At 41.9% G+C, this 16,246-nt stretch overlaps 1 protein-coding gene across 4 annotated transcripts in view; it reads left to right on the top strand.

Annotated features, from left to right (window-relative positions):
• The window catches only part of LOC122642470 (regulator of MON1-CCZ1 complex-like), a 45,758-nt gene that overhangs the window by 25,293 nt on the left and 4,219 nt on the right, over positions 1 to 16,246 (top strand). For all 4 annotated transcript variants that reach the window (XM_043835969.1, XM_043835967.1, XM_043835970.1 and 1 more), the window contains 6 exons: positions 23 to 110; positions 12,977 to 13,312; positions 13,404 to 13,478; positions 13,598 to 14,304; positions 14,402 to 14,510; positions 14,832 to 15,011. In XM_043835969.1, coding sequence (XP_043691904.1) covers positions 23 to 110; positions 12,977 to 13,312; positions 13,404 to 13,478; positions 13,598 to 14,304; positions 14,402 to 14,510; positions 14,832 to 15,011 — 1,495 coding nt within the window. The remainder of the gene's footprint in view (positions 1 to 22; positions 111 to 12,976; positions 13,313 to 13,403; positions 13,479 to 13,597; positions 14,305 to 14,401; positions 14,511 to 14,831; positions 15,012 to 16,246) is intronic.

Below are 16,246 nucleotides of genomic sequence, written 5' to 3'. Positions count from 1 at the left end.
AAATATGTGTCAATATTTACAGGTATGGTAGGATATATTGTTTGCAAGTTGATAGGATTGCAATGCTACTGCACTTGTATAGGTTTTACCGGGATGCTGTTGTACAGCAGGTAAATTATGTTATGTGCTCTTCTGTGTTTTTTTTTTTTTTAAATTTATCTGCAACAGATAGATGTTCCTCTATTTGCCCGATCTCTTCCGAATCTTCCCTTCAGTTTTAGGTTGTTGATGGAATGGTTACTTATATTACTTAGATATGTGAAGACAAAAATGTTTCCATTTTTCATACTCCTATCTTGTTTAATTGATTTGCTGAAAATTCTCTTTCTTATGATATGTTTTAAACTTCCCCCCTCACTTTGGGGGGGGGGGGGGGGGGTAGCTTTTCTTATGAAAGGACCATTTTGCTTTATTATATCTATAAATGTTCAATTTTTCCCCTTTATTTTGGGTTGAGTGGGCTCTTCATCTACCAAGAGGTTTCTACGCAAGTCAAGCCTAGCCCAATCTTATAGGTTCCTTTGTTATTATTCATAAAAAAGAAAAATCTTTGATACTAACAAAATTCTTAGGCGCACAACCAGGATTGTCCTCCTTCTAAGGAGGAAATCCTCTCTGCTGTCTAGTCTCACAAGGCCAATAAGGCTCTTTGTCCGGATGGCTTTAGTATGGGTTTTGTTGATATATGAGCCAGAATACCGTGGGGGTATTCTGGACATTTTTTCCTTGTTATTTCATTGTTTTATGTGTGTGGTTTAGTCCCACATCGCCAATGTACAGATTTGATTATTTTCTATTCATTATAAATATATGGCTTGGGGTTTGCCTTAGACATCCAAGCATTGAGTTCTAATTCTGATCCTCTTAACATGGTATCAGAGCTGGTTGTGAATTAGAACTTTTTACCATTCTCGATTCCCCTCCTCTCTCTAATTCTCGATCTCCCTTCTCTTCTCTTCTCTTCTTCCCTTTGTTTTGCTTTCCTTTTTGTCCATAGGGCAGCACTGATGAGGTGATCTGTTGATCCAGTTGCTGCCTCCTTTTTCTTACCTCATCCCATGATATTCGGACCTGATCGATAGGTTTTTTGCCTCTGTGCTGCAACATTTGAAGACTTCAGCCTTCCTTGGACAGATTCCATCTCTACTATAAGGGATTTGTTCACCTTTTTGAAGCTCAGAAACTGCAGCAGATTGGTATTCCAGCATCTACATCAAGTTGAAGACCCCTCAAGTTCGATTGTTTTTTCACAATCTCAGGGTTTTTCAAAACCCTGACAATAATCGATCTTGGGGTTCCACCTGTCAGTTGATTCTGATTTTTTGAGGAGTGATTCTCCCCTATTCAAGGTATCTTCGACAGCAACTTCAGCCTCTTCTACTCACTGTTTGGGCATCTTCTCCTCTTATCGATTTCAGCACTTTTAGGGTTTTGAACAAAACCCTGAAAAAAATCGATCTCAAGGTTCTACTTATCTATTGTTGCTGATTTTTGGAGGCATTCATTCCTTCATTACTAGAAGGTTCTCATCCTTTTTTCAGCCCTTAACTTGAAGGTTTTGTTGGGTTTCTCTTCACTACAGCCCCATTCTGCGATTTGGGGTTCTCTCTTGTCTTCATGGGTGACTCTGTGGATTCGACTGCTACTTCTGTTGGTGATGGAAACAGCAAACCAGATTATCTTAATTTTTCCCCAAATCCAATCAAGTTGGATGGCACAAATTATCTGCTTTGGTCTAGGTCTACCTCCTTTGCCATTGCAGGCTGTGGCCTTACTGGTCATATTAGGGGAACCATTGCTATGCCTACTGAGGTTGGGGCTGCTCAGGACAAATGGCTTGCCCACAATGGAGTTCTTATGTCCTACCTGATCGGTTCTATGACTATAGAGCTACAGAACAATTTTCTTCTCCTTGACACAGCCGCGGAAATTTGGGCTGCTTGCAAGGAGACTTATGGATAGCTTGGCAATGATGCCCAGGTATATGAAATCAGGAAGAAGGTCCTTCACACTACTCAGGGAGAGTTGACAGTCTCCAAATATTATGCTACCTTGCGTAGCCTTTGGCAGCAATTGGACCATTTTTCTGACTTTCACCCGAGTACAGCTGCTGATATTGCCTCCTATAAGAAGCATGTGGACAAGATTAGGGTCTACGATTTTCTAGTTGGCTTAAATGTGGAGTATGATCAGATTCGTGTTCAAGTGTTGGGCCATAAGCCTTTTCCCACACTTGAACAATCTTATGCCTTGGTGTCCTTTGAGGAGAACCGTCGGGCTGCTATGTTGCATTCTCTTGTTACTGACAGATTAGCTCTCAAAGCTGCTGCCCCTGCTATTCCTGCGCCTAATAGCACTTCTTCTCTTGGTGATTCTACCATAGGGACTGTCGTTTGTGAGCACTGTCACAAACCCTATCACACCAAGTACAAGTGCTGGAAACTTCATGGGAAATCGGCTGACTTTGAAGCTAAAAAGGGCTGCCAAGACAAAGACAAAGCAAAAGACCAAGGCCCATCAGTCTGAAAGTATTACTGCAGCCCCTGCTACTGACACTGGTCTATCCCAGGATGATCTACAGGCACTCCTACGTATGCTCAGGTCTTCTGCTGCTGTTGCCTCTACTACATCAGCTCCTGCCAGTTCTTCTGCTCCTTCAGGTTCACATTTTGCCCGGTCAGGTATTGCATTTGGGGGTCATTGTGCTTCTGTAGCTTCCCATCCTTGAATCATTGATTCTGGAGCTACAGATCATATGACCAGTTCTTCTAGCTTGTTTCACAGATATTCCCCCACTTCTAGGAAAGACAAGGTCAAGGTGGCTGATGGTTCCCTTTCTGCCATTTCTGGAAAGGGAATCATCAACTGCACTTCTTCTCTTCCCTTGTCTTCTGTTTTACACATTCCTAACTTTACTACTAACCTTCTTTCTATTAGTAGTATTACTCATCTTAACTTTACTACTAACCTTCTTTCTATTAGTAGTATTACTCGTGATCTTAACTGCAAAGTCACTTTTTTTCCATCTCATTGTGTGTTTCGGGATCTGGAATCTGGGAAGACGATTGGATTGGGTAAATTGCACGGTGGGTTGTACCTGCTTGATGATGGTCGCTTCTCTCCACCACCATTGCCTCCTCCGCTACACCAGAACTCCATGGTCTCTTCTGAACTCTACCAGTGGCACTCTAGGTTAGGTCGCCCCCCTTTAGGAATTTTAGCTCATTTATTTCCTAGCTTGGTCACCCCTCGTACTCAGAATGACTTTTTTTGTGAGGCTTGTGTTCTGGCCAAACAGACACGTTCAAATTATCCAATTTCTAATAAAAGGAGTTCTTCTTGTTTTAATTTGGTACATTTTGATGTTTGGGGCCCTAGTCGTAAACCGTCTATTTCTGGCCATCGTTTGTTTGTCTCTTTCATAGATTGTCATTCTAGGAATACATGGGTGTATCTTTTACACACAAAAAATCAAGTTTTTTCATGTTTTCAGCATTTTCATAAGATGATTCAAACTCAGTTCCAGGCTACTCTCAAAGTATTGAGAAGTGATAATGGAACGGAGTATACAGAATCCAAATTTCAAAAATATCTTGCTGACCATGGCATCCTTCATCAAACTAGTTGTGTTGATACCCTTGCCCAAAATGGTGTGGCGGAACGAAAGAATCGCCACTTGTTAGAGATGGCCAGGGCTTTAATGTTTGCGAGGAATGTCCCTTCTCAATATTGGGGGGATGCGGTACTCACTGCAGCCTATCTCATCAATCTCCTGCCTTCTTGAGTTCTTAACTCTGGTAGTCCCTCTGATATTTTGTTGGGAAATTCCTCTTTTATTGTGCCCCCCAAGGTGTTTGGTTGTGTGTGTTATGCTAGGGATACTAGATCTCCTGGCAAACTTGAACCTAGGGGCCTTCGCTGTATTTTTTTGGGTTATTCTCCGACCCATAAAGGTTACAAGTGTTACCATCCCCCTTCCCGTCGTACCATGGTTAGTATGGATGTTATTTTCCATGAGTCCCTTTCTTACAATTCTTCGCCACCTCTTCAGGGGGAGAGTTCTAGTGAAGATGTGCCTTTTGAGATTCCTCTACCAGAGGTTCCTCAGGCTGCTGTCCAGCCTACTATGGATACTTTACCACCACCTACGGCTGCTGTCCAGCCTACTTTACCACCACCCACGGCTGCTGCCCAACCTACTTTGGATACCCCGCTTCCTCTAGTTGTTCCTCCCTCACCTAATGGGAATCCTGTACAGGGGGAGACCATAGAAAATAGTGTTGTTAATGCTCCTATACAGGGCGAGCTGACTCCAGTCCAGAGAACTATTGGTGAATTTCAGAAGAGAATTGATAACTCCAACATCATCACCTATACGAGGGGCAAATCCAACAGAGGGCAGCTGCAACCCACTGTAGCACCAGTACCATCCAATTGCCTGCTACAGACCCGGATCCTTCATCTCCTGGTAATCTCTCTCCTTCCGACCTACCTATTGCTCATCGCAAAGGTACTAGGACTTGCACCTTACATCCCATATCTCGCTTTGTTTCGTATAGTTCTCTTTCTCCTTCTTTCCGTGCTTTTGTAGCCTCTCTTTCTTCTGTCTCTATTCCTAAAACTTGGCAGGAAGCATATATAGATGGAAAGTGGAAGGCTGCAATGTTGGAAGAAATGAGAGCACTACCCAAAAAAAACACATGGGATCTTGTGACTCTTCCTCCAGGGAAAAAACCAGTGGGATGTAAATGGGTCTTCGTGGTCAAACAGAAGGCTGATGGTTTAGTGGATCGGTATAAGGCACGTTTGGTTGCAAAGGGGTTCACTCAGACTTATGGAGTTGACTATCAGGAGACCTTTGCACCAGTGGCAAAGCTCAACACTGTCAGGGTGTTGTTATCTTATGCTGCAAATCTTGGGTGGGATCTTCAACAGCTAGATGTGAAAAATGCCTTCATCCATGGGGAGCTTGAGGAGGAGGTATATATGGATATTCCACCAAGCTTCTCTGATGACAGGACTAGGGGCAGAGTTTGCAGGTTGAAACGTGCTCTCTATTGGTTGAAGCAGTCGCCTAGGGCTTGGTTCGGCAGGTTTCATAAGGCTATGATTACAGCAGGTTATAAGCAGAGCAATGCTGATCACACCTTGTTCATCAGACGAGTTGGTGACAAGGTTACTCTTTTCATAGTCTATGTGGATGATATCATGGTGACTGGTAATGATGATACTGCTCTCTGGGATTTAAAGCTTCACCTTGGCCAGGAGTTTGAGGCCAAAGATCTAGGTTCTCTAAAATGTTTTCTAGGGATAGAAGTTGCTCGCTCTTCAAAGGGCATCTTTCTTTCTCAAAGAAAATATATCCTTGATCTATTGACTGAGACAGAGCTGCTAGGTTGTCATCCTTCAGATACTCCTATGGATGCTACTGCAAAACTTAGGGAGAAAGAGGGTGAACCTGTTGACAAAGGTGGTTATCAACGGTTAGTGGACAAATTAATCTACCTTTCCCACACTAGACCTGACATAGCAGTTGCTGTAAGTATGGTGAGCCAGTTCATGCATGATTCCTATTCCTCTTATATGGATGCAGTCTGTCGTATTTTGAGGTATTTGAAGTCTGCTCCAAGAAAGGGAATTCTCTTATCTCCCAATGGTCATCTCAAGATTGAAGCTTATACTGATGCCGACTGGGCTGGTTCTTCTGATAGAAAGTCCATCTCTAGCTATTGCTCCTTTGTGGGTGGGAACCTTGTTACATGGCGCAGCAAAAAGCAGAATGTTGTGGCAAGGTCCAGTGCTGAAGCCGAGTTTCGTGCAATGGCCCAAGGCATTTGTGAACTTCTTTGGCTTAGAGGATTATTGCAGGATATTGGTGTTGCTGTCCATCTTCCAATGATGCTTTATTGTGACAATAAAACGGCTATTAGCATTGCTCATAACCCTGTTCAGCATGATCGCGCTAAACATGTGGACATTGATAGACATTTCATCAAGGAAAAGCTTGAAGCTGGCCTCATTTGTGTTCCCTTTGTCAAGACTACCGATCAACTGGCTAATGTATTCACTAAGGGGCTGAATTGCAAGCTGTTTCATCCTATACTAGTCAAGTTGGGCATGCATGATATATATGCTCCAACTTGAGGGGGAGTGTTGATATATGGGCCAGAATACCGTGGGGGTATTCTGGACATTTTTTCCTTGTTATTTCATTGTTTTATGTGTGTGGTTTAGTCTCACATCGCCAATTAACAGATTTGATTATTTTCTATTCATTATAAATATATGGCTTGGGGTCTGCCTTAGACATCCAAGCATTGAGTTCTAATTCTGATCCTCTTAATAGGTTTCTTCTCCCCCGCCTGGAACATCATCAAACCGGATCTCATGAAAGCTCTGCAAAGTTTCTTCTTTTAACCCTAAGCAGATCAAAGAGGTCAACCGCACTTTCCTCTGTTTGATCCCCAAGAAAGAAGGTGCTTCCTCCATGACGAACTTCAATCCTATCTCCCTATTCGACTTGCTCTATAAGTTCATTGCTTTAATCCAAATAGGCTCAAGCTGGTGTTTGACTCTCTGGTCAGTGATATAATCAATCTGCCTTCATCCCTGAAAGAAGCATCTTTGACAACATCCTCCTCTGCAACCAGCTTGCCATAGGCTTTGAGAGAAAGAACCAGCCCCCTATGGATCTTATGAAGATCAACATCCACAAAACCTTCTACTCTTTGAGATGGGACTTTATTGTGAATGTTATGGTCAAGATGTCCTTCCCTCCTTCATTTGTTAACTGGGTTTTCATTGCCTCTCCTCAGCCCAGTTCTCAGTGTTTATCAATGGTAGCCCGTCTATGTACTTTTCCCTCATCTGTATTCTATAGGTATTTGTTAGGGCTGCCCCCTCTTCCCCTACATCTTCATTTTAGCCCTTGAAGTCCTCTCCAGAAGCCTCCAATCTAAAATGTACCAACACCTCATCTTTCCTCTACCGAAATGCATGGTTCTCAAGATTTCCCATCTCTCCTTCGTAGACGATCCAAAGCCAACCTTTCTTCGGTTGAGGCTGTGATGACTTACTTGCACCACTTTGAAGTTTGAAGGCATGCCGGGCCTTCGTGTCAACTATCAGAAATCTCTATTCTTGGCTGGTATCTCTAAGGTAGACAAGCTTAGCCTGAAGGACATAATAGGGTTCTCCTTAGGCCATCTATCAGTCAAGTATCTGAGCCTTCTCTTGCTCCCCTCCAGGCTATCTGCTCACCACTGTACCCCAAATTTGGACCTTATACATAGGAAGCTCCACCTTTGGAAGGGTGAGCTCCTTTCCTATGCCAGTCAATTTGAGTTAATGAGATCTATGTTGCAGTCCTCTTACACCTATCGGGTGGGTATTTGCAGGCTTCCCCAAGCTACTATCAAGAAGCTTGAGTCTTTGATGTGTGCCTTCCCTTGGAAAGGGTCTGATGTTTCCTCCTTCCTACATACCTATCAATAGGGCCTCTATTTGCCTTGTCAAAAATGAAGGGACCTTGGCTTAAGAAGAATTAAAGACGTCAACATTTCAGGTATTCTCAAGCTGATCTGGAAGCTCTGCGAAGAAGAAAAGCATTTGGGTAGACTATGTTGAAACCGCTTCCTCTAAAAGGCCGACTTTGTAGGTAAGGGAGGAAACAATATATATATCATATAGGAGCTCTAACACGGCGGACTATCCAAAGGGGGACACAGATGGATAAAATAATTTCAACACCTGCCTGCTCCTAGAGGGACTCAATACCGTGACCCCTGCCTGCTCTGATACCATGTTGAAACCGCTTCCTCTAAAAGGTTGACCTTGTAGGAAAGGGAGGAAACAATATGTATATCATACAAGACCTCTAACATGGCGGACTATTCAAAGGGGGACATGGGTGGATAAAATAATTTCAACAGACTGGGTCTACTCAAGGCTCCTCCACAATGACTTCATTTGAAATTTTGAACTGCTTCCACCCCTTCAGATTCCTCTTGGGTTTGGAGGAAGATCCTGAAATTTGGACTCCTTGCCTCTAGGATCATTAAATCATTTGTCACTGATGGTGTTGCCACTCGCCTCTAGTTGGACCCTTGGCATCCTATGGGGATTCTCTCCCACTCTATGGGTGACAGATGTAGATATAATTTTGTCCTTGACAGGCTTGCTTTGGTTTCAGACATCCTCCATGATGATGGTTCGAACTCTCCATCTTCTTCCTCCTTTCCCTTGCTTGTTGTCTGGGATGCCCTGCCGTCCATCAGTAAAAGGCCCAAAGGGAGTGGCGATATTGTTTTACTTGGTCTGCCTCCTCCTTAGAACAGTTCAGCTCTATCTGATTGGGACCTCATCCGGGCTCGGGCCCTTGTGATTCCTTGGATTAAAATTGTCTGGTTCAAAGGGCACATCCTCCACCATAGCTTCACCATCTAGAGAGCTCTCACCCGTTCCCTTCCTACACAAGCTTTCTTTATTTAGAAACAGATCCTTGTCTCCTCCATTTGTTGCTTCTGCTGAAACTCCCCTGAAGACGTGGACCATCTTTTCTTTGCCTGCTCCTTCTCCTTCTCAGTTTGGAAAGGGCTGTTTGCCAAATGTTGGTCTCACCAGAGAAGAATTCTTCCCTTCTCTAGAGAATGAAATGGGATGGATATGTCCTTTGCTTGTAACTTCATTATGATGCAGTGGGTTAGCTTGCCTTTGACGCTGCCATCTACCATATTTGAATGGAGTGTAACCTCAAAAGATGGACTTTCAATTCCAAATCATATCAGCAGACTTGGGACACCATTGCCTTCGACATTAAAAGCAATCTTTCTGTGGTCACTTCTGGGTACATCGATTCCCCTAGAATATGCTAATTTTTCATTCTGGGGGCATCTCTTTTTCTTTGTATCCGCCTAGTGCTTCTCCTAGTTGAGGGTTGGGGTTTTGTATTGCTTTGCCTTTGCTCCCCTGTCTTTAAGGGGAGTCCTTGTATTTTTCTTCTTGCCTTAATATATTTCTTTATTCACCAAAAAAAAACAAGGCTAGATAATTACTAAATAAAAAGGGAGTACCCAGTGCACAAGGCTTCCACCACTGCGGGGTTTGGAGAGGGTCATAATGTATGCAGCCTTACCCCTGCTTTTACAGAGAGGCTGTTTCCAGAAGACAATTACTAAATTAGGTAATTAAACTTTTCAGCGTTTTTCAGAAAGATTCCTTAGCCCTTGCCAACAACAACAATAATAAACTCAGCCTTATCCCAACTTAATGGGGTCGGCTACATGGATCCAAACAGAACAAAGTAAGGAAAATAGAGTTTTAAAATAAAAAAGATGAAAGATAGTAAGATGAAGTAGGCACAACCCAGCACATCAAGAGAAACTCAGCTAAATGGGGTATGGAACATCAATTCTAGCTCTCCAATAGGCTCTCTCCGTGGTCATACTTGGTACAAGACCTAGGCCATGCATGTCCTTCCTCACCACTTCCCCTATGGTCATTTTAGGTCTGCCCCTAGCTCTTTTAGCTCCTTCAATCGGAATCATATCATTCCTCCGTACTGGGGCATCTCTAGGTCTCCGTTGAATATGGCAATACCACCTCAAACGACTCTCACGGAGCTTGTCATTGATTGGAGCAACTCCCAAATTCGCTCTTATACGTTTATTCCGAACTTTATCCTTCCTTGTTTTCCACACATCCATCGTAACATTTTCATCTCTGCTACACAAAGCTTATCAATATGACACTTCTTAACTGCTCAACATTCTGCCCCATACATCATGGCCGGTCTTACAACAGTCCTATACCTTGAAGCTTTAGAGGAATATGCCGGTCACACAGCACTCCGGACGCACCTCTCCAATTCATCCAATCCACTTTAATTCTTTGTGAAACATCATCCTCAATGTCACCTTCTTTATTTATGATTGACCCCAGGTATCTAAAATAGTCACTTTGCGGTATCTTTCTTTCCTCAATTCGCACCATATCAGTACCCATCATAGTGTGACTATAATTACACATCATATACTCCGTCTTCGTTCTACTAATCTTAAAGCCTCTTGTTTCCATAGTTGTCACGTCGTCACGGCTATCCAAGTCGGTGGAGGGGTGTCTAATTGATATATCGGCATGCCGCCCGCCATGGCAATCATGTCGACCATGTTTTATTTTTTATTTTCTCTATTTTTAATGTCATGTAGTATGCTATAATGTATACCCTATAACATAAAAAATCAACATAAAAGTGTACTAATCTAATATGGTTTAATTCATGAAAGTGTAATATCCATTAGTGTATATGAATTATGAAACCATGGATTAGCCTATTATATAATTGATAGCAATAGTCTTGCTGATAATAAAGTTGAAAAATCAAATAAATCCCTCCCCCCATCTCTGTCTCTCGATTCTCTCCCTCTGTCTCTGTGTGTGTGTGGCTGTGTGCAAGGGAAGAAGAAAGAAAATAGAGTGGCAGTGCTGTAATCAAATAGAATCTTCAATGGCTCAAGCTGCTACAAGAGGAGGAAAACAGCAGCAATTTGAAGGAGTTTTCTCCTTCGTTAGAACTCTGATGATTCTGCAACTTTGGGACCAGGTTCTCAACCCCAGGTCCTGTTGATTCCAAGAGGTAGTCACAAGAAATAGCTACTAACAACTTAAAGAAAAGTCCCAGAAATTGCAGGTGGCGGTAGAGAGGAAATCAGCTTTGTTTGCAAAGCTCCAACTCACAGCAAGAGAGGTATTACGGCTTAAGATTCTGGGGTTCAGGTCGCCCAGTGCATGTGGCTTAAGAAGGAATGAGCGAGCTTAGTTCACAAGTCACAACCGTTGGGAACTGTTGTGAACCAGAACAGGGGATGGATAAAAGGAGAAACCAGAAAAGAAGAAGAAGAATGAATGAAAGAAGAGAGGGAATTGTAATGAAGCCTGCAACTTTGCAAGGCAGGAAGAAAAAGAAAAAAACCTCTGTCTGAGTGTCGACTCTCTCTGTATCTCACGACTCTCTCCCTCTCTGTCTCTCTCTGCGCGTGTGCAGTGACCTTGCAGCATTGGCCTGTGTTAATAATAATAAAAAAGAAAAAAAAAAAGAAAAAAAAAAAAAGAGAAGAGGAGTCGCCGGAAGTGAAGAAGACAACGCTCTCTCTCTCTGTCTCTCGCTGGAGGACTGGGAGGAGAAGAATAAGAAGAACTGAAGAAAAAGAAGAACTACCAAATAAAAAAAAAATTTACTTACCCACTGGGAGAACTCGCCGGAGCTAGGACAACTTGCCTGAGCTGACGAAGGAGGCCGATAGTCGCTGGACTGCTGAAGGGGTTCGAAGTCTTGCGTCTCTTTCTTCTAATGACTCTCTCCTTCTCTGTTGAGTGAGAGTCTTTTCGATTTCTATTAGGGTATAGGAATTAGTCAACTGTTTTTTTTTTTTTGTTAATGTGGAAAAGTTACACCTCCAATACACATTAAGATAAAAGCATTATCTTTTAAAAGGTTAAAAAAAATAAAAAATTATTAAAAACTACAGTTTTTACACTTGAACAAGAATATCGGCCAATACGGCCATATATCATGGTATAGCGTCCATGTCAGCGCCATGGCGACGCCATGGAGGCCATATCGGTCGATATTCTTACATATACCATATCGACCAACGATATGTCCACTATTCCAGCGATATGACGCCATGGCGACACCATGACAACTATGCTTGTTTCCAAGGTTGACCTCCAAAGCTCTAACTTAAAGTTAATCCCTTCTTTTGTCTCATCCACCAAAACAATATCATCGGCAAAGAGCATACACCATGGGACCTCGTCTTGAATGCTTTTGGTTGGTCCATCCATTATAAGCACAAAAAGGTAAGGACTTAAAGTTGAACCTTGATGTAACCCAATCGTAATTGGGAATTCCTTGCCCTGACCTCCCACAGATCTCACACTAGTCACCATGTTCACATACATATCCTTAATGACATCCACATATTTACTTGACACCCCTCTCTTCACTAGGACGTGTTGGATTAGATCCCTAAGGACTCGGTCATAGGCTTTTTCCAGGTCGATAAAGACCATATGGAGATCCTTCTTGCTATCTCTATATCATTCTATGAACCTCCTTAATAAGTAGATAGCTTTAGTCGTGGGTCTACCTGGCATAAAGCCAAAGTTAGCCCTTGCCATAGTTTTTAATTCTAACTCTAAGTATTTTGTTTGAAAAGTGTAAGTAAATTTTAGTCCCTATGTTTAATAAGCTTTTTAATTACACAATTGTTGTTGGTAATGATTAGAAATGTTCCCTCTCTTTTTTTCTTTTTTTTTCACTTGTGACAAGATGGAGCCTTCAAGTTTTCTCCTAGGAAAGGGTTGGTCAATTATTGTACATCCCTCATAAGAAATCCCCTACCAAAATGTTTCAATGTTGAAGCCCCATGTGCATATGGAGCCTCAAGAGTGAAGACATGAAGCTTGGGAGTGCATCAGTGTTCTCTTTATGGTGTGTGCATGCAGTTTACTCATAATTTTTTTATGGGTTATGACTTCATTTTATAACTTGTACCATGTCAAGTCAGTTTTGGTTGGTTAAGGTATACACAGGTTATAAGTTGACTGTAGAAACTTCTTGGGTGGTGCTATTTTTTTAATTTTGTATTGGTATTGAATGGACAAAAATTTCTTAAGCTGTTAGCTATATTTCTCTGTTGATGATTAATAGTGTTGTTCTTTTCACGAGGAACTATGATTCATTCCTTGTTTGCTTTCTGATACGGTATCTGTTGTATCATTGTGTTTTTCTATTCGTTGCATACTGTTTGAACTACAAAAAAGACTAAGTATAAGTTGTAGAAATTCATCTGCTCACATAATTCCAGAGAAGCCTATTTGTAATTTCATTTTCAGAGAATGCATTCTTTCGTCATTGTCTCCTAGCAGGAGGATGTACTTTTATTCATTTGAGGACATTCTTTTCCCATTTCAGGGTTCTTTGCCAATTTATTCAAGCAAAATTGCAGTTAGTGTGGTTGATAATGTACTACTTGTCCATCAAGTGGATGCCAAAGTTGTTATTTTATATGACATATCTGCAGATTCCCGGGCACCAATATCTGCTCCACTTCCTCTCCTACTGAGGGGTTTACCCAGGGCTAATACTTCCTCCTCTCGATCAAGCAGCATGGATACAGTCCTTGTAGAGGTAAGTGAAGTGAGTGATCATGAAGGAATCATCTACAGAGATGAGTGGACTTTTCTCATTCCTGACCTTATATGTGATTCTTCTCATGGTGCTTTGTGGAGGATCCACTTGGACTTAGAGGTAAGGATTCTTCCTACGTCCTAGTTATTTTTTATAGTTACCAGTTGTGGTCTATGAATTTATGCAGAAGCATATCATTTTTTGCTTGTAGGCCATTGCTGCCAGTAACTCGGAAGTGCCCTCTGTTCTAGAATTTTTGCAGCTGCGAAGTCTGGAAGCCAGCAAGGTGATGTTTCTATTTTATGATTAGGAAGTGCATTTAGCACTAGCTTTATGTATACGGTGCACAAAATGCTTGTTGTAGCACCTAGTTTGATGCTATATGCTATTTGATTTACATTGCAGGCTAAGAAATTATGCTTGGCGATTACTCGCAGTATAATTCTAGAACGGAGACCCATACCCCTGGTTGCTAGAGCAATTGATGTGCTAGTTACCTCTTACTCTCATTCAATTAAAATGGGAAGTACTCTTCTGGGAAGAATTGTGGGTGGTGAGACTAGTTCCACTTCTGGCATACGGCATGTAGATAGCTCCAGGACTGGAGTCGATGGCTCTCTGACTAGAATTGCAAGACTTGGAAAAACCATGCATGAATCAGCAACTGCAAGTGGAGTGGTTGGGGAACCTCAACAATTCAGAACTGGAGATGTGGAAAATGAATCTCTGGATCTTGCCACAGGTGTGACAGTGAATAGATCATCAACTGCTTTGGTTTCAGACTCAGAGGAGAATGTTGGCTCTGAAGTAATGAAAAGCAGTTCTGGGGAGCCTCTTGAAAAATCCCAACCCAACAATCTTCATTTTTTGGGAACTAAAGATGGTACAGGGGCTGAAACTTCTGGTAAGGAGGTAGAGCATTCTACTTTACAGCCTCAAATGCTTGGCCCCAGTGGATTGAACTCTGAAGTTTCTGAGCAGCTGGTTTCACAAGTTGCTTCTCCAGCGATTTCACCTGGTGAGATGTATGGTTCCATCTTTGCTCCTGTAGAGGAAGGGATGGCAGTAGATCCTTCTTATTTGGTCGCTATTATTGTTGAGTACTTCCACAGGTATATCATTTAGTATTTCCTTGGTTGATGCCCGATTTTCATTTGATATACTTTAAAAGAGCTCTAGGGAAACCCTGATCTTTTTCTGTAATTGCAGTGCTGCTTTGGAGAACCTCAAAGTACATCAGAATCTGAATGTTTTAACCATACAACTGCTAGCCCGCAGTGAGCGCTATGCGGAACTTGGGTTTTTCATCATAAACAAGGTCCATTTGTTGACTTATCTGCCAAATCTTGCCTGTTGACGTGATTCATTTAAAATGATTCATTAGTAAGGATGGTGTTATTTCCATTTCAATTTGTAAGTGGGGTCTTTTTGATAAAGAAACTATGTTTTACATATACATCAGAATGAGTTCCTCAATTTTTAATATTTTGATAATTTGTTGCACATTCTGTGAGTATAATTGTTTCTTGTTATTACTATTTGTTATTGTCATTATTATTGTTATTGTTATACACGTAACAGTAGTTGTTGTTTGTGCTGCTTATTGTCCTGCCTTCAATTTTATTTTTCCTTCATGCAGATCCTTGAGCCCTCAAAAGAAGTTGCATTACAACTATTAGATTCAGGTCGCAATAATATCCAGACAAGGAAATTGGGTATGGATATGCTGAGACAGCTCTCATTGCATCATGACTATGTGTTGCTGCTAGTGCAAGATGGATATTATCTCGAAGCTCTATGTTATGCACGGAAAAACAAGGTAATTTCTTAATAGAAATAAGCCTTTCAGAAAGTAGAACACTGAATATATCATCAGAACTATGACAGAATTCTCCTGATAACTACGGCCCCCAGTCCTCCTGTATAATATACAGGAGGTTCCTTGGGAATTCATAGGCAAAATGATTTGCTTATTTAAAGTGCCATGACAAAATCTGCAGCCTTGTTTCTTTCCATGGATAAAGATATAATATATCATCAATTGCAGTGATCTATTTAGATGCCCATTACAAATTTATATTCCATATGCTTTCCTATGCCACAGGATCATCCTTTTGTGGCAATTTACAGTATTCACTAAGTCTGAAATAAACATGATGCCTTGATTCTTTGCATGTTGAACGCCCCTTTACAGCCTTTTTGCTTGGTTATGGAACCTGCCATGGTAGCTAGGAAACACCATCTCCATCCATCCAAACTATTTTTGTAAGTGGACCATGTGTCAGATTGTTGAGGCAAATAAGGTTGGCAATTTTGTGATGGGGAAAGGATTAGGTTTTCCAATGATCTCTGGTAGGGAGACCAGCACATCAGATCTGTTATCCTAGATTCCTAGACTCCTTTCACTGACCGATTATCCTAATAGAACTGTTAGTGTGCATTTCTAGATCAGGGTGGTTTGAGTTGGGACCTAGGTTTTAGGAGGGGCCTCAGGGATGGCGAAATAGAGATGGTACATGAGTTATTGATGTCCCTACAGGATGTCTTATCTAGAAAGCTTCAGGATGAGAGGATATGGACCCTTAATGTAGCTCAGTTCATAGTTGTCAAGGCGTCATTAGGCGTCCAGGCACCTTGGTCGCCTAGGTGGGCACCTTGTTGGTGTTGCCTTGCGTCTAGGCCTCCTCCAACGGCTTGCATCGCCTAGAGACCGTGACAACTATGACTCGGTTGTTCTCATCCAAATTTTTGCTATTAGGTCCTTTTTACGTAAGCTTTTCTCGAGGACCTGGAGCATCCCTATGCTCCTTTCCCTTACAAGGTTTTACGGAAATCCCACACCCTCTCGAAATGCAAAGCTATAGGATGGGAAACTGTTCATAATAAAGCTACGACTGTGGATATCGACCAGTTTAGAAGAAGGGAATGCTGCCTATAACCCTTCATTTGTCTTATGTGTAAGGAGAATGGAGAATCAGTTGATCACCTGTTTCTCCGGTGCCTCTTTGCCAAGGGTATTGTTTCACTTTTTGTCGGTATTTCATTTGGTCTCGC

This window comes from Telopea speciosissima, chromosome 10 (assembly GCF_018873765.1).
Source record: "Telopea speciosissima isolate NSW1024214 ecotype Mountain lineage chromosome 10, Tspe_v1, whole genome shotgun sequence".
In the NCBI taxonomy this organism is placed as follows: domain Eukaryota; kingdom Viridiplantae; phylum Streptophyta; class Magnoliopsida; order Proteales; family Proteaceae; genus Telopea; species Telopea speciosissima.
This window is presented reverse-complemented; position numbering and strand designations above follow the sequence as displayed.